General features: G+C 47.5%; 4 protein-coding genes; 3 read left to right on the forward strand and 1 right to left on the reverse strand.

Moving 5' to 3' along the window:
• Positions 1 to 5815: 5815 nt before the first annotated feature.
• Positions 5816 to 8086, reverse strand: GSTUM_00008543001 (uncharacterized protein). XM_002840114.2 has 10 exons: positions 7891 to 8086; positions 7747 to 7770; positions 7662 to 7687; positions 7558 to 7599; positions 7429 to 7483; positions 6941 to 7358; positions 6848 to 6885; positions 6451 to 6785; positions 6127 to 6401; positions 5816 to 6071 (listed from the first exon to the last, which is right to left on the reverse strand). Exons 1-10 carry the CDS (start codon positions 7900 to 7902, stop codon positions 5953 to 5955), a joined length of 1344 nt encoding a protein of 447 aa, XP_002840160.1. The 5' UTR covers positions 7903 to 8086; the 3' UTR covers positions 5816 to 5952.
• A 2133-nt stretch (positions 8087 to 10219) lies between these two features.
• On the forward strand, positions 10220 to 12065 carry GSTUM_00008544001 (uncharacterized protein). XM_002840115.2 has 5 exons: positions 10220 to 10844; positions 10921 to 11000; positions 11056 to 11327; positions 11422 to 11436; positions 11642 to 12065. Exons 1-5 carry the CDS (start codon positions 10619 to 10621, stop codon positions 11688 to 11690), a joined length of 642 nt encoding a protein of 213 aa, XP_002840161.1. The 5' UTR covers positions 10220 to 10618; the 3' UTR covers positions 11691 to 12065.
• Position 12066: 1 nt separating this feature from the next.
• On the forward strand, positions 12067 to 13392 carry GSTUM_00008545001 (uncharacterized protein). XM_002840116.2 has 3 exons: positions 12067 to 12396; positions 12474 to 12946; positions 13103 to 13392. Exons 1-2 carry the CDS (start codon positions 12257 to 12259, stop codon positions 12676 to 12678), a joined length of 345 nt encoding a protein of 114 aa, XP_002840162.1. The 5' UTR covers positions 12067 to 12256; the 3' UTR covers positions 12679 to 12946; positions 13103 to 13392.
• Positions 13393 to 22587: 9195 nt separating this feature from the next.
• GSTUM_00008546001 (uncharacterized protein) lies at positions 22588 to 24365 on the forward strand (the record flags this gene model as incomplete). Its single annotated transcript, XM_002840117.1, has 2 exons — positions 22588 to 22708; positions 22816 to 24365. The coding sequence occupies 2 exons, from the start codon at positions 22588 to 22590 to the stop codon at positions 24363 to 24365; spliced, it is 1671 nt and encodes a 556-aa protein (XP_002840163.1).
• Between the last annotated feature and the right edge of the window lie 2796 nt (positions 24366 to 27161).

Here is a 27161-nt window from a genome sequence, read left to right on the forward strand (position 1 = left end):
ATGTAATCTATCCGGCTATAGGGATATAACTCGATTGTGCGAATCTATCAACCAGGTGTCATAATGGGAATGATGTCTTAATACTTTTTTTTTTTGCAAGCTCTCTTACGGTAGGGTAAAAGTCACCGCAAAAAGCGTTGGTGAAATCAGCGTTTTCACACCTGAAGTGATGGACTCGACCAGATCATGATCGATCACTCTATCTAGGCATGAATGTCTCGACAATCATGTTTGTGTGAAAACTGTCTATCATACCCCCCCCCCGCACACTTGATAACATATTTCTCAATGAGAACTCTCCACTGTTAATTCTTCAACACACATTTCCCCTAGAAACTCGGGTTATAACAAATGTCCTCACTTTTTTCATCATCATCATCATCATCACCCCGGGAAGTGGGAGAAAAAACGGTATCCGACACTCCAAGGGAGCAGAATAGAGCTAGTGACTCTGGCTCCTGGGCCTTGGAGTAATGTTGTTCGGTAAAAGTGGCTTTTGTCGGCTGAAGTGTTGGTATGATAGTTGGAAATCGAATTGAACAAAGCTGCTTAAATCTTCTATTCACCGTTTGACATATTGAGGGGGTGGGGGACTCTTGTGGAGAAACCCCGAGCGTAATCGAGCAGTGGCCATACTCGAGCGTGGTCATGTCCATCACTGCACCTGAACTAGCCATCCTCTCTCTCGCCCCCCTACAATTGGAACCGGCCCGAATAGTGCGCTCAGCCTACCTAATCGCTTTACAATCCACTCGATATCTCACCGGAAACCACTCACAGAGTTTGCCTACTCTTGGCTGTTTAGCTACGAAAACTTAGTGTTGACGATTGACCTTTTCCGTGATAATTTCACAAGTGAACTGACGCTTCTAAGCCATTTCGAAAGTTTGGGACCGCATAGCATTTCTATTTTTTGACAAAAACGGCTGAAATATATATTAGAATATGGGGAAGCTATAGTAACTGGACGTGAACCACAAGTAGCTGGAATTGGCCGTCTTTTTGATACAAACACTTGCGCAGGAACTGATATGGGCCCATCTTGCTATGGATAATCGTGCACGCGAGGGGGTAGATAACAATGTGTCTTTCCTAGCAACAATTAAGCAATCAGCCGAGCAAAGATATCCCCACTAGAACAACAAACAAGTAAAACTCAATCATTGACACATAACCATTCCGCGATCAACCGCAAAAGCAACGACAAAAACACATAAAGGAAAAGAGAAAAACGCCCGATATCCATCCCCAATTCACTACGCTCACCCCCCCCCCCCCGATACGTTAAAATCAAAGTTGGTCCTAATCACGACGGCAGGTGCCTTATCAAACGCCCCCCGGTGCATCTCCCGCCTTCCACTTGGCAAGTGTTCCGCACGTATAGGTTCTGGCCGAGGAAGCCGGGCTGCTGACTATCCCCGACCATGCACTGTGTCATAAACCTTCCCGGGCAGGACCTTGTTGGGGTGGGTCTCTATCCATGAGGTTAGAATGTAGTCCGCGTATGTGCGTGAGGCGCTGCGGCCCCCGGGCTTATGACCCTCTGCATCGCTCCCAGGGAGAGTCGGAAGGCGCCCTGTGTCGTGCGGGGGTACTGTACTTGCCCCCCGACCGGCCAGATAAGATCGCCTTTAGAATTGCGTCAGCCCTTGGCTAGATTATCGGGGGAGAGGCGAGGGTGCTTACCATCGGGGGGTAGATCTGTATCGGCTAGCTTCACTCTAATCTCCAATCACCATTCCTCACTCTATAGAAGCTCCATGATAATTTGTGAATCCGTGGCGTAATCATCTAGAATCGGAGAAGGCCAGGATGGCTTCCGTATTTACCTTGCTAAAGTCTCTCGGTCAGGCGCTCACCATCTTCCAGGTGTCGGAGATCATATAGGAAGCGATGCTCTGGAACCAGGCGGCGATATCAGTTGGCACGACCACGTCCTTGAAGCCATACAACTCCACTGGCAAAGTGTGGTAGAGCTCACTCAGCGCCCTCTTGGGTGTGTGGCACTGGAATAAACTGCTTTGTGGAGAAAAAACGGCTTCTTTAGGCTCTTGCTAAACTAGGACACTTGGCTAAGTTACATCCAACTTCTCCCTGGAATTGGTGAGAAGTATATGAAGGATCTTGATCCCAAGCTCATTCCTCCCTCCCCGCCTAGAGTCCCAAACGCTCTCTGTCCCCCTTGGATTAACCCATCTCCGCGAACAAGCATTCGGTCTATATCGAATATGAAGGATAGATTCATTGTGGCTGAAACCTTCTCTCCCTCGTAAGGCCTTGGGTCTTGATAAGGAGTATCGTAGGGGGAGAGAGGTGACTGGATTGGAAGCAAAGAGTCGAAGGAGCTTCCGGGGCCCTGACTCCTGCATGTATACGGGAGAGATGGGGGGGGGTTTCGAAATCTCGGCCGTGTTTTCGGTGTCCCTGAAGTTTTTTTCTTCTTCTTTTGTGGGTGAGGATTGGCAGGGCGCCATGTTGAGACTCTCGTCTAAATACGTATTGATTTGGATTTTGGGGAGAAAGGAGTGGGACTCATGTATGTATCTTGCTGCCCTCCCCCCATTCCGTTACTCATCATGAGGAGCAACCAAAAGTCGGAACTGCTGAAAAAAGGCGTATCAACAAGTTCTATTATTCTCGGTGCTGGGTATATGATAGAAGCTACTTTGTGTTTTCTCAAAGAAGACGCAATCTGCAGTAGTGAACATTGGTTCAAACCCTCCTCCTCCTCCTCGGGGGGTGGACTATCCAATAGATACTCTCTCCCTCTCCTCCCTAACAACTTCTTTAACACCATCCATACTACCAGGTCCGTCCCCAACCTTTACCTACCCACGCACAAACAACCGCTCTACCGCCACACCTTGCTTGTAGGGACGCACATACTTCTCATTATCCCCCGACACTCCTAGAAACGCTGGATTTTAGGGATATTCGATTTTACGAGCGATACCTATCAACACAGCAGCGCTTGTATCGCCAAGGCCACCAGAGAAGAAGAGTGATAGTTTGTGTTGCCCCTGACGGCTATACCGTATGATACCTCCGGAAGGATAAATTTCTTCAATCCGACATCACCCAATTTCTTTTCATTTCACTCCTCCTCCTACCCATTCCCCTCCGAACGAATCCAAAGGTGCAGGCCCAGGGTACCGTAACCATTCCCAGAGCCCCTCTAAACCAATTGCAATGGGGACAAAAAAATTGCAGTAATATTATCGTGCCTGCCCCCCGGTCGTCAAATAATACAAAGTCCGAGTATGAGATTATAAAACTTAGTACCACAAGTCCAACACCCCAACACAAGTAACACTATACTATACAGCCAAATTTAAATGAACCTCTCGACCTTAACCTTAGCAATCGCACGGTACAGCACAGCGGCGAACTCCCCGCACAGTACCTGTCAATCCACACGCGACCACGTCGTGCGTGCAATATAATAAATACCCTAGCCCACTGCACCCAGCCAGCCAGCCAATCGATAACTACTCGTGTCATATTAATGACTATCGGAAAGGTTCCAAACGGCTACTGTGCATCACGCAGAAGCCCGAACCACCTTCGACAGCGCGGGGAGAAGCATGATCTGCAGCGTCAGTCCCGGTGTCAATCCCGTTTTGACATGGCCCATTTTCTGCAAGGGAGCTCCATGTAAATGTTTATCTATTTTTCCCCCCCCTTATCCCTTCAGTTCTCACATTTTTCGCCGTCACCCCAGAGATCCATGAAGAGGTGATATTGGGGGCCCCGGAAGAGAGGGCTCCGATTTGGTTTTGATGGTGGGTTGTAGACTATAGTATACTGCGGTTTATGCTAGATGGTATTGGGGGGGTGCTATGATAGGAAAGTGGTTTAATTCTCTCTAAAAGAGTTTCAACCAAGAAGGTGAAGGGGTCGCTCCTGTTGGTCAGGTCCTCAACTTGGCTTTTGGAAATGCGAAGGTGAAGGTTGGATGGTGAGGGGAAGGGGAAGAGAAGTGAGTGCTGTATAGAATGAGATATAGTGTCTGGATGTCACCACCGATGAACCGTAAATCTATCAAACATCTTCAGCCATGCTCTAGACCGTGTGAACCCTCAGCGAGGCGACACCCTCAGTGAGGCGCGGCACGGCTTGGCTTGCTACGGTAGTTAAAATCAAGGAGCTTTTGCAGCCAAGTCTCGCCGCGCCTCGCTGAGGGTTCCCATGGTCTACCGCTTACAGCACAATATCACCACCCGGTAGAGGAAATGTACCCACAAGATAACTACGCTCACCAGCCAGGTTTCAGGACCCCCGCAAATGAAGGACCCCGTGCGAGCGCCCCGTGGTCCACCGGGAGTACCACCTCATCACGGGGGGGTCTGGAACCACCTCTAGGAGCCGGGTGGGCTACTGCAGAGCTTCTAGGAGAGCCTAGAAGGGCTCGAGTTGGCGGATCTAGATCCCATCCAACCTATTTGGCCACAACAGCTGAGCGGGGAGATGTCTGGAAGCTGAAGATTGGGAGTGTGAAGTTTTGCTACCACTCTCCTGACAACTCCTCTTTTGATAGATGGTGACATCATAGTTAGAAATGTCCAAAAGTATGATACCTTACCAAAAAAAAAAAAAAGCATAAACAAAGATCCAACACCTACCTGGCGCGCCCCAGAACCACTACACCTCGGGGAGAGCCCAAAGCCATCAGCATGTCAAACCGTACGATCACACTCCTCAAGGACTTCCTAAATATCGCGAGGATCCCCCACATGTAAACAGAGTAAAAGTCCACCCATTCCTGACAAACACCCGCTAGCTCGTTTTCTTCGGGGCGGATAAATTCTACCGCGCGCTTATTCCCCCCTCGGCTCGCAAGGGCGAGTGCCCACGGCCGAGGAAAGGGTATCGGGGAACCACCGCCTGAGCGGTTGGGAGAGGGCATGCGGTCATTCCCAAGAGCGGGAACCCAGGCGAGATGGAGCAGTTTGAGCATTAGGAGATGGGGGGAGAAGCTTCGCATGAGTAGCGAGGATGTCGACACGAGTGATATGTTTGGGTATGATACAGTATCATATGACGTTTGGTTGAACGGGAGAAGAAATTGTCCAGTCTTGTCTTTCCCTCTTTTTTTCACTTTTCATCCTCTCGATCTCCACATTGGTTTCACAAGTCAGACTGAAAGACAACTATAGCATTTTATTATGAACTTAATTCTCGTACTCTTCCATACAGTACGGTAGAGGGTGCGGCAGGAGTGGCCTTCACCAATCGCGCCAGTTGGCCGCATGCATGCATCCACTCGAGGGCACTCAGTCCAAGACGTTGTGACATGGAGCAGAACCACCACAACCACTTATTATCACTCGTAAACCATTTCCATCCTTGACCGGACTGCAATATTTAAGCCATGCCGCCCACCACTCCTAGTATACTAACTTGCATACAGGCCCAAGAAACTTCCAAAGGCATCGACAATGCACCTAGTTTCTAGTGTTGTGTGGTGATACCTCTAGCCATTTCAATAGGATACGGCTCGTGAGATGGGCAGATATCAAATAGCATCGCATGTCCCACACGAGAGGCAAAGTTTACAACGCATTATCTACCGCTTTGGGGCGAAAATAGGACACCCCATCCACAAGCCAGCATGTAAACCACCTGTGATATCAATACCGAAACCACCTCTGAATTAATACAAATCTCAATGAATTGACCTCGTCACACCTCCCAATTACTCCCAATTTCAAAGAACTGTACCATTGCATTAATTCCCACCAACAGCATGCCATTCAGATTCCGAAAATTTTTCCCAACCATCAACCACTTTCACGCCTAGGCCGACAAAACAAAACACACAAAGATGGGTATAGATATTAAATCCGATACAGTAAGAATGAATAAAACATACAGATCCACCTCCGATCATGCTTCCATCCTCCTCCCCTATTGCTCTAAACTAGCACGGTCAAGAGGCAGATCAATCAGATATCATTCGCCATCAGCGGGCAACTCCTCCTCGTATGCCTCTCCCTCATCATCAGAGATTCCGGCATCTTGGTATTGCTGGTACTCAGCAACCAGGTCATTCATGTTGGACTCGGCCTCAGCTACAATATAGTTAATTATCAACGATACCCCATTAAGAGACTCAACTAAACTTACTGAACTCCATTTCATCCATACCCTCTCCAGTATACCAATGCAAGAAAGCTTTCCTCCTGAACATGACAGTAAACTGGTCACCAATACGCTTGAACATTTCCTGGATACTGGTAGAGTTTCCGATAAAGGTAGCGCTCATCTTCAATCCCTTAGGTGGGATCGAGCAAAGGGCAGTCTGGACGTTGTTGGGGATCCACTCAACAAAATAACTGGAGCTTTTAGTCTGGATATTGCGCATCTGGTCCTCAACCTCTTTCATAGAAACTTTTCCACGGCTAGATAATGTCAGTTTTAATTTGCCTAGAGCAAGACTGGAGATCCTACAAAATAGTAGCACAGGTGAGATAGCGTCCATTACGGAAATCGGGAGCAGCCATCATATTTCTCGGGTCGAACATTTGTTGGGTGAGTTCTGGAACAGTGGCAGCACGGAATGAGTGGGCTCCACGCGATGTGAGAGGTGCGAACCCAACCATGAAGAAATGGAGACGGGGGAAAGGAACCATGTTGACAGCAAGTTTGCGGAGGTCAGAGTTCAATTGGCCAGGGAAACGAAGACAAGTGGTGACACCCGACATGACAGCTGAAACAAGATGGTTGAGATCTCCATAGGATGGAGCGGCAAGCTTAAGCGTTCGCATGCAGATATCATAAAGAGCCTAGAGATTTATCAGTTATCGAGTGTTATAAGTAGTTAGTTCGAATGAACGTGAGTGCGCACCTCGTTATCAATACAGAAAGTCTCATCAGAGTTTTCAACTAACTTCAAGTCAACGGCCAAATCGCCATCATCGGGAAACACTTATGAACCGACCTAGCTGGTGAATAGAGAGAGTGGCGTTATATGGTTCCACAACAGTATCGCTGACCTTAGGGCTGGGAACAACTGAAAAGGTAGACATCATTCTGTCGGGAAACTCCTCCCTAATCTTGCTAATAAGCAAGGTACCCATACCGGCACCAGTGCCACCGCCGAGTGAGTGAGTGATCTGGAAACCCTGAAGGCAGTCGCATCCTTCAGCTTCACGACGGACGACATCCAATACTTGATCAACGAGTTCGGCACCCTCAGTATAATGACCCTTGGCCCAATTGTTACCAGCACCAGATTGACCAAAGACGAAGTTGTCAGGGCGGAAGAGTTGGCCAAAAGGACCCGAGCGAACCGCATCCATGGTACCAGGCTCAAGATCAACGAGCACCGCACGTGGCACATACTTGCTTCCAGAAGCCTAAATTCAAGTACGCTAAGCCCAAAACGTAGAAAGGGGTTATTATCAAGGAAAAAGTATAAAAAAATACCTCGTTGAAGTATACACTCATACGCTCCAATTGAATATCAGAGGTTCCTCCATAGCTATGGCCACCACATTAGAGCTCGGAACCAAATAAAACCAGGCCAATCAGGCCAGGTAAAAGGGGGATAAATACACTCCAGACCCGTCAAGACCATGCTCTCCACCGATGGTTTGCCTATAATAGTTACACCGCGTTAACTCGTACCCCAGATAACAATAAGAATTGATTGGTCGCACCAGAAAGCAGTTCCAATTTGGTTACCCTTTATGAATCTTAACTTAGTATGTCACGAGAAGATAAACAATGAGAGTGAAGGCTTACGCATTGTCCGGTTTGGAGATGAATCTATAACGGAAAAATGGAACCATCAGCAAAGAACTCTAGGGTTGGAGGTGACAGAGGAACGCCTGGGATATAGCAATATCCAAGCATTTTCGTCAGGGAATCAGACAGAAGGATAAATACAATTTCACGCATTCTGGTTAAAGATGAAGAAAGCTTAAGAGCGCAAAAAAAGGCAAGCTGTAGAGAAGCTTGATAATAGGACTTAAGAGGGAGATGGTAAGACGGAGGGGGGCAGAGGATGATAAAAGGGATGGAGGATGATAGATGAATTGGTGGCAAGAGAGTGGGTGGTGAGGAAAGGGAGGATGACGATGGGATGAAGGAAGGTTGCTTCACAAGGGAGGTGAGAGGAAAACAGCAGACCTGTGCCCTACAACAGGAAAAAATCCCATACAAAACTAGCCAAGGAGAATGGGAGGAATATGAACCAGCCCCGCCCGCATCCACCTCGCTGGCAGCACAACCCCAAATCCCTCGCCAAAATGAACGATCGGGATGCTCCTTCCTCCCTTGGTTCAGATTTTTAACGTGCGTTTATGTTCACAGCGGCCCGTACTTTTGGGAACATCATCAGAGCTTTGTCCACACTTATCAATCATTTACCACCGCGCCCCCAGTCCCAATAGACTCTAAAACACCCACGATATGATTGCCAAACACCCGCGATATGATTGCCAAACTAAGATACTATTCCCCCATCTTCTGCCCTAACGTATCAGATCAACAACAACGCGAGGGGAAAAAAAAATGGCGACCCCAGGCTGTCAAAAGCAAAGAGCCGCATCACTTACAACGCCAACCCCCAAACACCCCTGCCTCAACCTTCCCCAAGCCTCTCCAATGCTTTTCATCAACCTACGAAAGCCCCTGATTTCGGATGTCCATGATGCGACCTCAGCATCTATAATTTCTTTTTCTCGCCGAATTGGACTTTCACAAAAAAAAAAAAAAAGACCTGAGTGCCGGTAAAGAACAAGAGGAAGATCCCAATCTAATGCAGCCACTTCACGTGCACTCACACGTTAATATCGTAGTCTACAGACCAGCACTGGCCATATGCCGGTTCGGTGGTGCCAGGGTAATAAATATTATTGAAACTATCACGGCATCATAATCCTCACAAATGAAAAAGGAATCCAAAGGATATAGGTGCAGGTAGAAACCTTTTGCCATACCGGTACCGGTACCGATTAAGGTTAAACTTCCAGCGGAAGAGTCCAATTTGCCAAAGAAAAACCATGGACGATGTCTTATACTCGAGTAGTGTATGACACTGCATCGTGCGAGTTGGCGTCAGAAAGAGATGAGCAGTGTACTCGTACAGATCCTGCGAAGCAGTCAACAGTCAACACTGAGGTCTCATTCATAGGCGAGACAACCCCATGGAATTCACCTTCTACGATAGCCCCTCGGAGTGCTTTACCGTATCTCAGCTAGTTAATGAATTGCCCCGAGAGTTATGGTTTGCGCATGGGGCTTGGCGCTTCTTAGAACTCCAACTTTGCAAGCAGCATTGCATGCCAACGCAGCGAAGAATTCCTTGAACTATTGTGGAAATATCTGAAGGGATATTGGACTATTATCAGCTTACCAAAATTTTGCCACTCCAGGATCCATTGAACGAAAGGAGTGAAGTAGAATGGTTTGGGTTGATATGATACATACGCTTCTGCTCATCATTTTTGAAGTCCTGACGCTAGCATAAGTACTCGAGCAGAATCGTGTCGGGTGATACCGGTATGTTTCGCTTCTGCAGGTATGTGGGGAGGGTAGAATACCAACCCCACGTGATTTGGTTAACTTGTTAGCTAAGCATGACGTCTGGTTCAGTGCCCCAAAGACCTCTCGAACGTACGAGTACTCCAGTGTCATACCTGCCGAAGCGACATACCACCCGACACGATTCTGCGGTTAGCCTAAAAGCAGAACCAAATCCATCCGATCAGATTTCCTGCTTTACTCTGGCTAAACCCTCCTGTCCACCGATCACGAAGCATCCCTAACGGTAACAGATCGGGCGGAAAAATGGGAGACAGACAAGGTAGCAAATATCCAATTTTGGTGCTACCGTTTGTCAGTTGTTCTACGCCATTCCGCAAATCCTTAACTTTCTCTTTGATGATTACCGGTATTGCTTCGGCCCCCCTGCGCCAAGACACGACGGGGGATGTGGTGTCAATACCCCTGAAGATTGCGTGATACTGCGGGAGTTCCAGACCCTGCATCGAGATTGGCTGGAGGATGATACTGTACTTGTACTCGTACTGTGAGTATCACTAAGATGACTCTAGATTGCGTGCTCTGGAGAGCCAAAGTGGTATTGGAACATCCACAAGCTATTGCGTGCTCAGAAGATCTCCAAGTGGCACAATGGAATGTGGCTTTCAACGGCATTCCTCTGTCTTTATAACCCTGTCTTCCGCCCGTAGATATGATAGAAGAAATTGGAGAGCGATTAGGTCTTCAGTTCATGCTCCTTCCCCTATATATATTTCTACCGCTGCTGGTACGGATGGCTTCGGGGATTTCTGGGATATTTGTTGACTTTGGCCGCAGAGAGTGGGAGGTCGGCCTCGAAGGCCCTGGCCAATAGCCCGAAACTGACCGCAAAAGTGGAAATGAAGCAGACAGTTTCCACATCCCTTGAGGCCTCGAGGGGCTTTCTCTGGTCTTCCAATATGGACCGAATTTGGAAGCAAAATATTGCAATCTGAAGCTCCAGCAGGCGCGCTACATACCCCTCCCCGAGTGATACCACGTGACCATCCTACTGGCTCAACTCGACACACAAACCGTGGAGTTATTTTTTTATTTTTGATTCTCGATTTTTAACTATCATATTTTCTTAATGCTGAGCTCTATCTCCTCTACAGAAATCGCCAACACATTTGGCCGACCTGCCTGTACAAGGGAGTTTCCTTCTATCTTTCTCTACTTCCTTTTTGACAACTATCTCCCTCCAGGGCCATATACACAAAGAAAATCTCTACATCGTGGATATTTTTTCTCTCCCATCCTTAGATCCTTTGTGAATGCTATGCGCCTAACAGGTCAGGCCCTCGATCTAACTTCGGGTTCGTGCTCTAATATCCATTTGTGCTCCGCCCTTTAGTTCCCTAGGGAGATGATGGCTAACTTGACTGATGGTAGAGCGGTCAGCTCTATATTGGACATCTAGATGGAATACACAGGGCCACCAATTGAGGGGGATACGCCCTGACAGTCAAACTGTGATCCGGGCGTGGAATCACCACATGGCTATCAAGTTCAAAGGCGCTCGAGGAGGCAATCGGCGGTGTGGTGGGCGCGGCGAGTGCTTCCGCCAAGCGCGTAAGCACTAAGAGCTCCACATATTTCTACCACTCGGGGAGGATGGGCATACAGAGTGGATTATATCCTTGCCTCAGTCAACAATCCACTCCCGCCACCGCAGCCGGGGAAAGTTGGGCAGGAGTTCAGCACTCGAGACCACCATTCGGCTTCCGTAGGGGTAGTTGCTTCTCGAGGCTGACGAAGCCATATTGCTCTCCCGGTCTCTTTCTGCAATTCTTGCCCCGGTGGTTCCCTAATCACTGGATTAGCCTTCTTTGAAGAGAGGGGGGTTTGGAAGATAGCCCTAGGTAGTTATTTTGAAATCTCTTCCTGAAAAAGAGGGCTAGAAAATATGTAAGTCATTTACTCACTGACTCCTCTCCCCTCTGCCTTATCCCAAAAACTATGTTTGTATCTGCAGTCGCTATACTCGCTGCTGGAGATTTCGTTAAACACCAACGGATAAGTCTTTTGATATCATGCTTTCTCCTGACTTCAACCTCTATCACTCGAGTTACGTAGCAGAAGGGTTACATATATTAACTCGAGTTTTTGACAGAATTGTAAATGAACGGCTAGTCCGGCTCATTCCCCTCACGCCCAAATGATTGAAGCCTCGCATTGTGCTATTCAATTTATCTCGAAACATGCCTAGATTGACTTAACTAATCCATGTCACCAACTCGTTAAGTTTTCTGCCATCTACCCCTCCCCTTTCCTCCTGCGGCAGCAAAGAGACATTCCCAGCAAAACGGAATAACAGAAAGAAAATAATTAAGGGAAAACGGGACCAACAAATAACTCTAAATCGTTTCCGCTTTCCTCGAGGTCTCAAGAGGGCTACTACACTACTACATTATACCCACCGCCCGACAGGAGAAAAGAGCGCGCTGTCAGGCTTACCTAAAAAGGGGTCCCCCTGCCATGCGCGCACAAGTCACCGTTGCCCTCTCCCTCTAGTCCCCCGCCCGCCCGCCCGCCAACAACGCCGGTGACCCGGTGCCGCGGGCCGAACGTAAGAAAAGATGGGATATAAGAGAAGCCTTTGCAAAAGTCCTATCGTACGGAACGGTACAGGAGCAAAAGCCGACCTTAGAAAGAAATCTCGAGGGAGAGCCTTACTACCATGCATAGGTGAATCTATGTACTCAAGTACCGTAACTTACTACACTACATGTGCCGTCTCGGACGGGAGCGGGGGAGGGTGAAGGGGATCCTAACAAATAGCGAGGGAGGGATTGAGGCAAAAAGAAAAAAACGAGAGAAAAAAAGAAAAGAAATCAATTTTTACGACAGTTTGGCGTTTACTTGTGTGTATGTGGGTATCTTCCCGCCAGCTCCGAACGGCGCGGTCTGATAATCGTATGAAACCCGCTCACTCACTCACACAGCACTCCGACCCTCCAGCAGTTCATGCCGCATCATGCAACTACGTTTTATTTTTCCTTCTTTTTCGGAAGCGGTCACCGAGGATCACTCGATTCACCGCATTTCGGCACTGTGCATACATCTAGCCCAAGTTCACAAAATGGAGAGTCCGGAACACTGTGGGCTAAATGCCTTATCAGGTCGCTTGAGGGGTTGGGGGGGGGGTAGAGGGGAAGCTCGGGGGCCCGGTCATACGCCTTCTTTTTCTTTTTCTTAATCTTCACTTCACTCCCCTTCCCTGCCAAAAATACTCTGCTCGCACAAAGATTTGGCATTTATGTGATAAAGGTCTTAGATAAGAAATGGGTAGTGTGGATTGGATATGTGACTGCGGGGCCAACCTAGAGTCCACATGGCTTTGTGGTGCGTTTCTGGCTCGGATAGCGATACCTACGTAGACTACCGGTATTATCGCCAGTACGCGCGTGTTTGAATCGTGGGATTTCTTTTCTTATTTCTTATTTCTTTTTTCTCCTTGCCCTTTCCCTCCTTCGTTTTTCGGCCCCCAAAGTGACCAATAGTCTATGCGCAGTTCCGTCAGCCCAATAAAGAGAAATAATAATAATAATAATACTAATGAACCCCCGAATAGGTACTCCAATTATCTGAGACCGGATTGATGCCGAATTGCCCTTATAAACACTTGTGCGAGGTCCGAGTTCGGTTAAACCGCGCGGGGCGAACGAGTGGACGGACGAACTCGCCAAGTGGAGAGTCTAGCCAAGTTGACTGCGCGAGTACGGTACGGGTACTCGAGTACATACGGTGAGCGGGGTGCAGCTCTGCTAGAGGAGGAGGAGGCGGTGGTGAGGGAAACGTGAGGATGAGGCGGGTGCTGTGGAAGAGAGACACACAGCAGTCTCTGAATTATACAAGTAATGCAGTAGACTAACGCCTGCGGAAAACGTCGTGACCAGAGCAACAAGTGATCGGGAGAGGCGAAATACCGAGGCCTCGCACTTGGCATCAGAGGTACGGTAGGGATCATGGACACCCCTGCAGTACCACCCCACCGGTCGGCGGTCGGTGTAAACTGGTATTGTGAGTTGACAAAATTAACCGCCATTCAACAATCTGTGGCAACATACCCCTCTTCATCACTCCGCACTCTCAACAGTACCTAAAAAAATTGCTCTAAGTCAACCAAGAAGAAACCATTCTGCTCAATTCTTTTTTTCAATAAACTATGCCTCCTATTCTTCGCAGTCATGCCAAAAAACCTATTCCCTCCACACATCTCTCTGAGTTTACCAGGGGGAGCAATCTCGGGTTACACAAGCCTCAGATGAGATATCAGCAAATTTCCCAGTTTCTTAATATCCCCTACACTACTGTCAGAGACACAATTACAATGGGACATTAAGAGGGCAAGGAGAATAAGGGTAGAGGAAGACATCCTAAAAATACCAAATCACAGGATGATGCTATAGTGGAGGAAGCTCTTAAAAATCACCATACTATCTATTCTGACATTGCTGAGCAAGTTGCTTCCAATGTTTCTAGTAGGACAGTAAGGAGAAGACTTGAAAAAAAGTATCTTAGAAAGTGGATAGTATAAGAGAGAGTTCATTTGGATGAGGATCTAGCTCAAGAGAGGTTGGAATGGGCATTAACGTAAAGCATGGTGATGTGACACAGCATTATGATTTGACACTCACCTTGGCGTCATGTGAGACCTGGTATTGTCTGAACATCAAACCTGCTTCTGCGAATGAAAATAGCGAAATTGATAATACAACCATCAACCATGGGGAAAGTGACAGTGAGGAAGACTTCTGAATATGAAGAAAGACTCCAGACAGTAATCAAGGCCACAAAGCGACTGCAAAATCCAATTCCAGTGTCTGAGGCAGCAGAAGAATTCTAAGTAAACAAGTGAACCCTCTACCAACGAATGAAGAGCACTCACTGGAGCTGCATTGAGTTATACAAGAATCAACAATGCCTTTCAAACTCGGAAGAGGTTGCCATTATCTGCTGTTGTCAGCGACAAGATAATAATGGCTTTCCACCACAGCTTGATATGGTGAAAGATATGGCAATTTTCTTGGAGTGGAAGTGGACAGGTGTGGAGCGATTACCAGTAGGGCAGAATTGGATCAATCGCTTTCTGACCCGGAATCTATCCTTAGCAGCAAAGCTAAGTACACGGCTAGAGCATCAGCGATCATATGTGAAGGACCCTACCCTTTTGCAAGATTATTTCACCAAGTTAGACTGCCTGATATGAGTTCACAATTTGAAAGCCTGTCAAATTTTCAATATGGATGAAAAAGGCTTTGTGATGGAGCTGGCAACACAGACAAAGGTGCTGTGTTGAAGAGGCCATAGGAACCCTCATGTGACTCATGATAGCAAGCAAGAACTTATCACAGTAATTGAGACTATGTGTGTGAGTGGAGCTGCACTTGCTCCATTTGTTATCAATAAGGGCAAAGGTCATTACCTGGGCTGGTACCGCAATCTCACTGACAGGGAACGAGAATATCGCTTTAGCTACTCACCTAAAGGTTGAACTGACAATCTCCTTGCATTGAAGTGGCTGGAGGATTTGTTTGACTTAGAGTCAAGTAGTATAGTGGGTATTGGAGAAACTCAGCTCTTAATTTTTGATGAACATGGATCCCACATTACCTTCTCGTTTATTCAGTTTTGTATCGAGCATGACATCCTTCTTCTTTGCCTACCCTCACATTCTACACATTTATTATAGCCTCTCGACGTGAGGCTCTTTTCACTATACCAACATTTCTATGGACTGGCCGTAGATAAACACCTTCACTCTGGCCAGAGTTTGGAAGGAATAAAAAAGGCTGTTTTTATTCCTTTTTTGACAGAGGCACATGATCATACCATGAGGCCTACAACAATCCAAAGAGCCTTTAGTACAACTGGGATCTGGCCTCTCAATCCCCATCGTGTATTACAATAGGTCGCTCCAGAAAGGCCGAAGCAGCGAGATATGCTTGGACTTAGTAAGAATCCAAGAAATGCTCAGGATATCTGAAATAAGGTTAAGATGGGAAACAGTATACTTGATCTTGGGCTTCTAACTTTAGAGGATAAAACACAGGTAGAAAGGGTGGGTATTAGGGATCAGGTGGTGGGACTTTTACGTGATCTAGGACATCAGTTGGAAGTTGAAATCGCTGAAAAAGATCTCTACCTGGAGACCAACCAACATCTTCAGGGTACAGCAAGCCTCTACAACACTACAGATAAACGACAGCTGTCCGTTGCCCGGGTTCTAGACGGAGCTGAGCTCATCCGCCTTCGTGATGTACGTATTGAGAAGAATGATAAAGAAAAAAAGTGTTGCTTCAATCTACTGAGCCAGACACAAAGTTTCTACCAAACTGTAACATGTTCGCAAGGTGCTAATCACGTTATCGGTAATAGATACGATAGTTGGCAGGTGGCCTGCTCTTCCAGAGAGGAGGCGAGAGCTGAGAACTAAAGGAGGCTTCGAGGGTGTACTGAGGAACAAAGAAGTAACCGTTCAACCAAGTATATTGAAATACTGTCTGTTGAAGTCTGCCTTTTTCTATCGTAGAAACAGGCGGTCTTTAAATACACAAATCTGTTCATGTCTAGCATAAACGAAACTAATCAAAGGTATCAATTGATACTCTTCGGTAAAACTCTTTAAATATCAAAGCGATACTTAAAACAAAACATAAAACAAAACCAATAACTCAGTACCCATACCGGTTACACAAACTACCTCAGAAATCAAAAACAACACAGCCACAGTATTCCTCTCCTCTTACCCCAGATTGGCTGGTTCGAAACGTGGTTATTGCGAATACCCTTATAGTAATGTTCATCAATTCTGTGATGGAAGAAAGTGAGGAAGAAATCTTGAGTGATAGTGATTGGAACTCTCCACTTGGAACTCAGCAAAGACATCCTTTTACCAGTCCATTCCATGCTCAAAAGAGTACTAAACCTGACTGATTCTTACACATGCCCCTTCGCTCCCGGAGGTCATAGTATTTATATTTTTCTTCCTTGTACCTTCTCATAGTACTATGTTCTTCCTCCCCCCCCGCCACCCCTATTTATTTATTTTTGAAGTTTTAATTTTCTTCCCCTAGGCTTTTTTCTTTCATAGTTACATTCTCCTTTCATTTCTTATTCTAAATCTGGTCTTTTCTTCTCAATTAGACTTATATTTCTTGAGGTACAAAGTAATTAAATCAACTCATGCATCGGAACTACTGGTGAAACCCGTATATCAGTTCATGGACCTGTGTCATATTACGATACCATACATTAGCTCATAGGCATTAGACAAAGAAGATGTGGAGAAGGAAGACAATGTGAGGAGATGAGGTAGCTGTGGAAAGAGAAGGAGAAAAGAGGAAAAAATGAGTTTTCAGATACTTATATAAGAAATGGAATAAGAATTGTGTTGAACCAAGGAAGAGGAGAGGAGAGAGAGGGATTTGTTAGGCGGAGATAATCTAATAGACTTCAGAATTGTCTGGGCCAACCAAGATTCGTTTCTGTAGATGGAGATTGTCTAGGAAGGCTCAAATTCACTCATTTTATTTATGACTACTAAGAGTAAAGTAGATTTGGTAAAGTAAGATAGAATTGTAAAAACAATATTATATCATTAAAGTCTCTTCTCTGTTGCTTGATGATGTGTAAAGCTTAGGAGGCACTTCGATATTTATATTCTGCATCTGAGTATTCGTGGATTACATCTATTTATTATACAACTATGTACCTCTTTGATTATAACTTGCAATGTCGGGTATTCTTAAAAGGTGTGAACACCTGGAGACCTTGAAAATTACCACACCCTCTTCAGCAATTACGATATAACTAACTAGGAACCATACTGTTCCCAATATTAGTTATCTGATCATTAGAGTCTTTAGACTTGGCCCCAATTATCTCCGTTATTGATAAAATAATCAGTTTCATCTGCGAGTTGCATCTGCAAAGGTAGTCATAATTGTAATCTTTTTTGGTCACTTGACTTTAAACCTTCATAACTCCTTACTCAACTGATAGATATCTTGCAGCGGACTTCCTACTAATTTGCAGAAAGCTATTCCACTGGATTGATAAATATTCTCTCAGTCGGCAACCCTTGGTTGCTTTAGGTAACTCTGTAAAGTCGTGTATGTAGCCTTCTTAGGTTGCCAACTTCAAAGCTCAATATTTCTTGACCCTACTGATGGATTCTTATCCAGTAACTTCCTCCGTGTAGAGGAGAAGCACTTCTATAGGATAGAAATATAAACCTTTGGTCAGAAGTTCTTGGTTGTTGTGCAGGGAGCCTTGCAGTTGCAAGTAGTATTGGTAGAAAATAACTCATTACCAGAAATAACTTTGACGATAATAGGAGTTGAGAACACGTGACCTTTGGTGAAGAGTCACATGATCTTCCAATTGAGCTATGTAACTGAGATTAATATGTATGATGATGTACGGGCCCCGTAAGGGGGCCAGAGGAGGGTGTTGGAGATTAGGGATTTTGATTCCAGGTGAGGTTACCCTACTTAGGATAATTTCTAGGTATTGGATCCCGGTATTCCTAACAGGATTAGCCAGATAATGACTAGTTGTTTTTATAGTCAAAATCATAGTCTCTTTTTGCCTGTTTTTCCTAATCCTTCTGCTAGGGGTGGAGTTACTGAGAAGTCAATTATTAATATTTATGATCATTATGACTTTCTAGGAATATGGGAGAATATCAGAGAAAAGGCTGGAGAAGAAGAGGTATTTTTTATCATTGACAATGCTAAGACTTACTTGCCTTTTAGGAGATGGCTCAGAGGATAGGAAATTACACTGATGGAAATTCTGGCCTATTTACCAGATCTCAATCCAATTGAAAATATTTGATCTCAGTGAAAGGTAAGCTTCACAAGCACTACCTTGAGCTATATCTTATGAAGGGTGATGTCAATGTGGTCAAGAAGGCAATAGTAGAGGCTATCACTCATTGTTGGGAACTTCTTGACTCAAAGGTTTTTGATACTTTAACTGGATCAATGGTGGATAGAATAGAGGCAATTATTAAGGCTGATGGATGGTATACCAAATATTAATTTCTACTATGTATTTACATCTTTTAATTTTTTTTTTGGTTTTCATGATAGTGGATTGGTGGGTGAGTGTGGTTGTCATCGCTGAAGATTTTCCTCTGTTGAATCGAGGTTAATTTTGTCCACGCACAATAGTTAGACTATCCTTGCAAGGAATGATACTCGTAGGGTGTAAACAATGACCAAGGCAAAATCTAAACTGCAATGACTAAGGTGACTGCTGTTAATGCCGACAATGCTTGAATAGAATAGAATACCGGTACTGTAATAGAACAGTTTGGGCCAGGCCGGGCCCCAGGCTGTCTTCCCCTTGCCTCCGGATTTATCTTGGCATCCTGTCTCAGCGCCGCATCTCGGGAATTTCCTAGGCTTTACGTTAAGTTCGTGCTCCCATGCCTGTTATCCTTCACTGTTGGATCGGGCGGTGAGGAAGTGGATATTCGTGGATTTCGGCATGACCCGTCCGTAATGGCCTAGCCTTTGCTCTTGCGAGAAACTGGATCAGAAACTAGAGGATGAGATGAAATGGACGACGGTGATTGGTTGGGTGGATCGATCGGGGTCACTATCCATTGGGCCAATCGAAGGTGATACTTTTGACCCCCCTTGGAATTTTCTGGGAGGGGTGTGGGGGAGGGGGACTTCGTACCTAGTTTTGGTTTTGCCTACAGTGCTGTGTAGGTCTGGAGCAAGATAGTAGCTGTGATCGGTGCACTTGAATTAATGGCTTTGATGAAGAGTTTATACAGCGCACCTAATGATACTCGAGCACAATGCCGGTGACGGGCGTAGACTTTATTAGAACAGGGGGTGCAGGGCAGGAATCCGTATCCACGCAATAAGCTTAAGCGAGTGTCATCACTTTCTCGGGCCCGGTGTAAGCTCACTGCCATTCCTGCTGGTCCTATCATAAGCGCCAGGCGCCCTACACCGACAAGCTTACTCCCACCCCGAACACGCTGCATACCGGCACTCGAGTATATCCCTCGCAGCAACACCCACCACACCACGTCCAACTAAAAAGCTCCCCCCACTCTGGAACAGTCTCATTAGAGGGCGTCAGTCGCGTCTACCAGCCCAGATCAAAACCCATCCCACACTTGTACAACCACCATGCGGAGGACGCGATACAACCTCACCTATCACTTTCCAACCCGGCAGATCCTGCTTCCTTTCTACCGATCCAGAACCTCGCTTATCGAGCACACCCTCCATCCACCCAATCCGGAAATATTCTGGGAGGATTACGCTCCCCGCACAATCCAATCGGGTTCTTGCTGCTGGGATGCGCAGCTGAGGGTGGTCGGCGAGGCTACTTCGGACAAACCGATGTAGGGGGGAGGGGGAGGGGGGGGGGAAGTGTGCGATGCGTGATGTGTGATAAGGATTGGAAATATAATATGTGGATGTGATGATTTGGAAGGGAAGGTTTGCTAAATTAATGGGGTGGATGATAGTGGAATTGGGATAAGGATTGAGATGGGATGGGCAATGGGGATGTGATGGGATGCTCAATGTTTCGGTTTGAGCTTTCAGCTGATGAGAGATGATGGATGGGTGAATGGGTAGACGCAGAAGAGATGTATGAGACTTCTGTCTCTGTTTCTGGTTAGTGGACGTTTTTGTTCCCGATTCGGCATACAGCCGGTGCTGGCAGGACTTGTGGTGGTGCGTGGGGCAGACTAGGAATGGAAGGGGGGAAATCTTCCTTCAGAGCGTTCAGTACCTGCGTTTCCGGGTGTATTCTCCCTTCTGTTAGACCCTCCGCCTGGGTTCTTGGGTAATTTACGGTACAATAACATGTTTCACCCAGAGCTCAAAAGGATCGTCGCAGGAACTGGCAAAAAAGATGTATTCCTCGGCCAGCCAGCAAGTCACTCGTATCACTGCCACGCCTTGCTTGTCAGAAAACAACCCGCCCCACCCCCCTCCATGGTTTGTGTCTCCCAGGTAAAACCCATATTTTGCCCCTCCCCCCCCCCTTCCTTACCCCCCACCACCGATTCTTTCCCACATCTATCCAATGCCCGTAATACCATAACTGTTTACCCGACCTATTCTCCATGATGACGATGATACACCACACTATGTTCCCCTCATCTCAATCATTCACTCAATCACTCTGCCTCCCTCACTCCTAGTTGGCGCCCGGCCTCTAGTACGCAGTTTCAACCACATCTGATTACTATATCAATAGGTCCTAGACTCGCCAGCCAGTCAGTAAGCAAGTGAGTACGTAAATGAGCCAGTCAGTCAGTAAGTAAGTCTACCCTTCTCTATCCATCCTTCGGAAAAGATTCAAGACAACGCATTGCACGTGGATATGAACTCTCTCTCTCGCTCTCGCTCTTTTTTCTTTTTCTTTTCCATTTCCATTTCTTCATGATAGTAATCACATAACCGCATAGCCCGGCCCTTACCATCATATCTATCATACCCACCACCCTGCAGAATACCTACCAGCCTATGGTGTCCGCACACATATAACAACCTAAACCCAAAACTACCCTATTTGCCTGCCTGCCTACCTGCCTTGGTAGCCTACGAATCATGAAGAGAGGGTGAAAAAAACAAAAAAAGAAGACAAAAAACACAAAAGCAAAGTGTGTGGGAAGGAGCATACTGTATGCGCCGTGCAGTGGGGCTAGTGTTTTTCGCGGAAGGGTGCGGTGCGGCACAGGTAGTAGTGAATCATTCACCCTTCCCTTCTTAGTTTCTGACACCTGCTACTACTACTACTATTACTACTACTACCTCTACCACTGCCATTACTACGCTACTGCTGATGTCACTACCACCATTACTATCGCCACTACAATACGGTACAGTACAGTAAAGGGAGTGTACATATAGCAGCATACAGTAGCTGAATCAAGCTTCCCTACTATCTCTCCCCTGTCTAGCTGTTTCCTTGCGCGTCTATAAGCTTACACTTTTGCTTGCTTGGATTAATTACTGGCTAGCGAAGTTTGCTGGGAGTAGTGGGGTGAATGAGTGAGCGAGTGATGGTGGGCCGGGATGGGTGACAATAGTGACAGTAACATTCTAGGCAGGCACGCAGGAAGGAGGAGCAGGAGGAGCAGGAGGAGCAGAATCATCATCACCACCACCACTAGCGGAGGAAAAAAAGAAACCCTGATAAAGGTGGGGTCTGGACTAAACTAAACTAAACCATTGTTTCGTCTCGGGAGTGGATATCCTTTACGGCTCTCGATTGACGCCGACCAATTCCCCTTCTCTCACAAAATATTTTCGATTTCCAGTTCAGCGTGGCTGGGACGGCGAGGTTGAGTGTGGTCAGGTAGGAAGTGGAAGGAGGGGGGAGAAAGGGCAAGGGCAAGGGCAAGAAGCTAGGTTGGGTTAAACTAGGGTAGAGGTAGAGTATCATAGATTGGATGAAAGGATGATGGGACGAAAGCAGGGGTTGGGGGTGAGGAGGAGGAGGTGGTGGTGGAGGAGGAGGGGAGGGGGGGGAGGGGGGGAATATGAAAGGATCACGAGTGAGTTCCGTACCAAAAGTGAGAAAAAGAGCTCAGCAGTGTAGGAGGAGCACCAGCCGGAGGATAAGGGCAGTAATGGATTAATACGGTACGGGCATCTTCGGATTCCCGCTCATATTCGGAGATGGTGCCAGCGGTAATGGTGGGTTGGAAAATACCTCATCATAGGATCCCACTCGCCTAGATTCGGACACCGAACTGTCGGATATGTTTCTGCTAAAGAAGGGCTGAGGGCTGAGTCCGGAAATAAGTCAGCTATAAATACCCACTCCGTCGTCTCTTCATCCTATATCAATATCAGATAGTTTTCCTTCACATTTCGAAACTATCAAGAGGTTGTATAAGGGTCTCCCGCCATCAGTATTCTGCCTATTGTCGGATATAACCCTTCAGATATCTTCATTCCTCTTTGCCACACTATCCGTTAGAATCCTCCGCCCTTACCCTACACACTCCCTCACACTACTCCCAGAGCATTCCTCCCTCTCACCCTACCACCGCCACCCTCCAGAATGTCGCCCTCCTTCAGATCCCGCGCCTCCAAGCGCGGCCTGAGGGCAAGGTACGAGCTAAACCCAGGCTACAACCCGAACATTGAAAAACTTCGAATCAAAGAATACCCCCAGTTGAAAGGTGAGGGATTTCCACATACCATACACCCACTTCCACCCCATCCCCATTCAGTCCGTCCCATTAGCCATATATATCCCATACTGATATGACACCACTCCCACATGCAGACCAAACCTACCTCGATCACAGTGGCACAACCCTCTACGCAGAATCCCTCCTGACCACCATCTCAGCAGACCTCCGTGAGAACCTGTACGGCAACCCCCACTCGGAGAACCCCAGCTCCAAGCTCTCGGCGAGAAAAGTGACGGCCGTAAGGCTGAAAGTGCTAGCGCTCTTCAAGGCCGACCCGGCCAAGTACGATGTGATCTTCTGCGCCAACACCACCGCGGGGGTGAAGCTGGTGGCCGACTCGTTCACCGGACATGGGCAGGATGGGGGGAAGGGGAAGGGGAACTTCAAGTACAGGTTTCATAAGGACTGCCATACGAGCTTGATCGGGCCGCGGGGGATGGCGGGGTCCGCAGAGTGCTTTTGGGGAGACGAGGAGGTCGAGGCTTGGTTGGACTCTCCGGAGGAGGATGAGGAAGAAGGAGAGGAAGAAGGCAGTCTGGGCCTGTTTGCATGGCCGGGCCAGTCAAACTTCTCCGGTCGCCGCCTGCCCATCCATGCTTGGTCATCCAAGCTCCGCGAGACGCGGGGAGGACGGTACTACTCGCTCTTCGATGCTGCAGCGCTGGTGATGACCTCGCCGCTCGACCTCTCGGACGCGGATGCCTCACCAGACTTCATCGTGTGCAGCTTCTACAAGATGTTCGGCTACCCCGACCTCGGGGCGCTCATCGTGCGGCGGGAGTCGGCGGGCGTGCTACAGCACAGACGCTACTTTGGCGGCGGCACCGTCGGGCAATTGATGGCGTCGATGGACCACGTGAAGCGGATGTACCACAAGGACCCACACGAACATCTCGAGGACGGCACGTGCGCCTTCCACAGTATCATCGCGCTCGGGCACGCCATCGACACGCACAAGAGGCTATACGAATCGTTCGAGAGGATATCCGCGCACACTGCGTCCCTCGCGGCCATGCTGGCCGGCATGCTGGCGGAACTCACGCACCGCAGCACGGGCCGGAAGCTTGTGGAGATATACACCGAGGAGAAGTACGGCGACCCGAAGCGGCAGGGACCCGTGGTCACCTTCAATCTCTGCGACTCCCGCGGCGAGCCCATCAGTTACCTAGCCGTGGAGGCCGCCGCCAGCGCGAGGAATATACACGTGCGCTCCGGCGGACACTGCAATCCTGGCGGCGTGCAGCAGTACTGTCGCCTCAGCAAGGAGAAAATGATGAGCTTCTTCCACTCGGGGAAGATGTGCGGGGACAACCGGGACGTGATTGACGGGAAGCACGTCGGGGCCCTCAGGGCTTCGCTAGGTGCCATGTCCACGCTCGAGGATGTGGTCACCTTCGTCGACTTTGTGCGTGAGGAGTACGTTAGCAAGCCACTTTCGCTCGAGGAGAAGCGCCGCATCCTGCTGCAGGAAAGGAAGAAGGACGTCGAGGAGGTCAAGCGCGTTATGAAGAAGTATGGCACTGTGTTCTCCAGCAGCCGCACTGGGAAGACGCTTCTGTGCTTCTGGACGGATTCTGTCAATTTGGATGAGGCGTTGCCCATGAATACGAGGCTGGCTTCTAATTCTCTGAGCGTATCCTAAGAACCTTTTTACGGGTGGCTATAATCTGGCTGGTCTCTTGAAACTTTTCACTCTAACCTACAAGTACCGGGATTTCTTTTCTTTTCGGTAGGGGTAATACATATTGTATTTTCTTTCTTTTTTTCTTTCTTCTGTTCTTATTCTTAGGTGTACCTCTTTTTTTCTTTCTGTCTTGTCTTTTTTGTTTTTTTGTAGATAACTGTTTCTTTCACATGCTATGTCTTGCTGTTAAGGGTTATCATTATCGTAACGTTCCTCAGTCGCCCTCCCTAAAAAAAAAAAAACTACTAGGGTAGTCCAATAGCCGCTATGGCGCGTGGATTTTCCCGAGTGACCCTTGGTGACCGGATGATAATTCCCCAATCATTAGCTACCGCTCCAGCGAACCCTCCCTCCTCAAGGGGGAAAAATGTTACGGTATCATAACGTCGCCCCAAAGTGTCCGCATATTCCTGCTTTTTTCCATAGCCCCGGAGAGTCATTTCAAGAGCCTCTATAATAGGATAAATGAATGATATCGATTCGGTAGGGTGGATTCTCCACTTCATTGGCTCTTTGCGCCCTTGCTACTGACCCACCGAGACCTACGATATTCGAGTACGGAGTGTGCAAGCACGAGTAGCTGTTGACATTCCCGCCCCCACGGCCCACCAACCAAACAAACGGGAGGATTTATTTCACAGGTCTTGGTTAGTCCCCCACCTTGACCTGTCCCAAGAACAGGTCGCATCAATGACCTTTCCGTGCTCACCTCAGCCACCTCCACAACCAGAGCATCCGCTCCTGTAACCGACGGTACCCGTTTCTCCGCATCGCCCACACCTCGCAGCTGCGCCCCGATAGTACCGTAGGTTCAACAAGGTTCTCCATTACTCCCAAGATACAGTGCCGTAAACTAGCCAGACTGGATAGCTAAATATTTGTGCCTATTTGACCACCGGTATATCCCCGCTAACGAAAATATTATAGTCCTGCCCCCTAGCTGAACTATCGTACATATCAGTTATCTAACTACAACGGCCTTGATCAACAGTCTGCCACTCCCAACTGTAGGAAAACATTACATCCTGCATTGCAAACGAAGAAATAGGAGACAAGCCTAATGAAAACGCCAAACCCATGCATCAGAGGCCCCGATTAAGAGTCAAGTATAGTAAAAGATTCCTTGGATCCCGGCGTCGGCGAGCTGGCCGAATTAGATCCACGACCGATGGTCAGTTACTGACACCGCGGCCAAAATCACATTTTTTTTTCTTCCCCGTGCTCTAAAATTAATGCCATGTTAAATGCCTGGGAACACGTTCTCAGCCATCCATATCGCTCTTGAACTCGTCGGAGTTGTCTTTCTCCTCATACTTAGCGCGTTCGCTCTTCTGGCCGAACCCACTCCCCTCCCTCATCGTTGCTTCTTCATCCCCGTTCTCCTTCTCTCTTGATAATTGCTCCTCTAGCCGCTTGCTAAATTCAAGAACCGCTTCGTCCACAAGGAAAGCCTTCTCCAAATTCCTTCCGCCACCCAGAATTTGCATTCCTTCAGGGCTCTTGCAACGACTGAGTCCTACGTACGCTTGCCCGGGAGCAAATGAGTGGCCAACATCAACAGCAACGTAGTCGAGGGTTGTGCCCTGACTCTTGTGCACCGTTGTAGCCCATGCTAGACCGAGCGGAATTTGGATCCTACTCAGTTCCACCATATCTCGACCACCATCAGACATCGAACCGTAGAACTGTGGGATTTCCGTATTCCAAGATACGGGTAAGATGGGGATCGGTTTGGTATGCGAAGCAAAGCGTACAAGCGGAATCCGCACTCTCCCGTCTTGTTGCTTGAACTCAAAGTACTTCTTCAGCATGGGACGCTCGAAATCGCGGGCGACACGGCCGGACGTGAAGGTATTGAAGTTCATGTGCTGAAAACCGCTAATAACACCCCGGGAGCCATTGACTAGGCATTCGTTTTGTGCGATATTAAAGAGCAACATGACCTGGGCACCGTGCTTGAGTTTAATCTCCTTTTGAACCTGAAGGTTTTTAAAAAAGTCTGAATAGAATTAGCGGTCGACTAGAATTAGGTATCAACGGGGAATTACTGAATTCGCTAAGCTCTTGAGAGTTATATGTTTTCCGGTACCTAGCATTTTTGATGGTGCCTTCATCAATGGCATCAAAATAGTACTCGGTGGCCTTCAGCTTCTTAAATTCTTGCTCATTTTCATCGACCACTGTATTCCTGTGCGTATAAAGCCTTGTAGGTTTAACGCCACTTGCTAGCTCACCCAGAGGCCGCCGAAGGCCTAACAGGCAAGTCATTATCTCTGGAGTCACATGGCCAACCTTCAATTTCCCAAGCATGTCTAACCAAACCTTGTCCTGCTGTCGGAAGACCTTCGTAAGAATGATCGACTTAAATCCTATTTTGAACCAGGTTGGGGTCTGGAAACAGTACTTCACAGTCTCATTCCAGAGATGGCTACACATTCTTCCACTGCGGTCGGCTCTAGAGCAGTGGGACCATCGGGAAGAATCGACTCGAAAAGCATGGATTTCGTCCAGGAACTCGACGCTCGTTCTAATGTAATCGTGATTGGGTGGCAGATAGGAGCGTTCCTCGCGAGGTGTGATAGGGTACCCTAGTAATTCCAATCAGTCCTGCATTTGGATTTAGTAAGAGATTTATATATACCGCATTGATAGCATGTCTTATCCGAATCCTTTTCGACTGGGGGAAGCTGAAAGAAATCCCCACACACAACGAGCTGCATGCCACCGAAGGGAGCTTTCACAGGACACCCATTA

The sequence above is a fragment of the Tuber melanosporum genome, assembly GCF_000151645.1.
Source record: "Tuber melanosporum whole genome shotgun sequence assembly, scaffold_48, strain Mel28".
Classification (NCBI taxonomy): Eukaryota; Fungi; Ascomycota; class Pezizomycetes; order Pezizales; family Tuberaceae; genus Tuber; species Tuber melanosporum.

Bases quoted from the DNA above. Each gene is read 5' to 3' on its own strand.
- GSTUM_00008543001 (XM_002840114.2), bottom strand. The intron at 7,484-7,557 runs GTATTTATCCCC...TGGTGGCCATAG, and splicing joins GGTCTTGACGGGTCTGGAGT to CTATGGAGGAACCTCTGATA. The intron at 6,072-6,126 runs GTAAGTTTAGTT...ACTATATTGTAG, and splicing joins TATGGATGAAATGGAGTTCA to CTGAGGCCGAGTCCAACATG.
- GSTUM_00008544001 (XM_002840115.2), top strand. From the start codon at position 10,619: ATGCTGAGCTCTATCTCCTCTACAGAAATCGCCAACACATTTGGCCGA. The intron at 10,845-10,920 runs GTTCGTGCTCTA...GACTGATGGTAG, and splicing joins GGCCCTCGATCTAACTTCGG to AGCGGTCAGCTCTATATTGG. The intron at 11,001-11,055 runs GTGATCCGGGCG...GCGCTCGAGGAG, and splicing joins TACGCCCTGACAGTCAAACT to GCAATCGGCGGTGTGGTGGG.
- GSTUM_00008545001 (XM_002840116.2), top strand. From the start codon at position 12,257: ATGTGCCGTCTCGGACGGGAGCGGGGGAGGGTGAAGGGGATCCTAACA. The intron at 12,397-12,473 runs GTATGTGGGTAT...TCACTCACACAG, and splicing joins AGTTTGGCGTTTACTTGTGT to CACTCCGACCCTCCAGCAGT.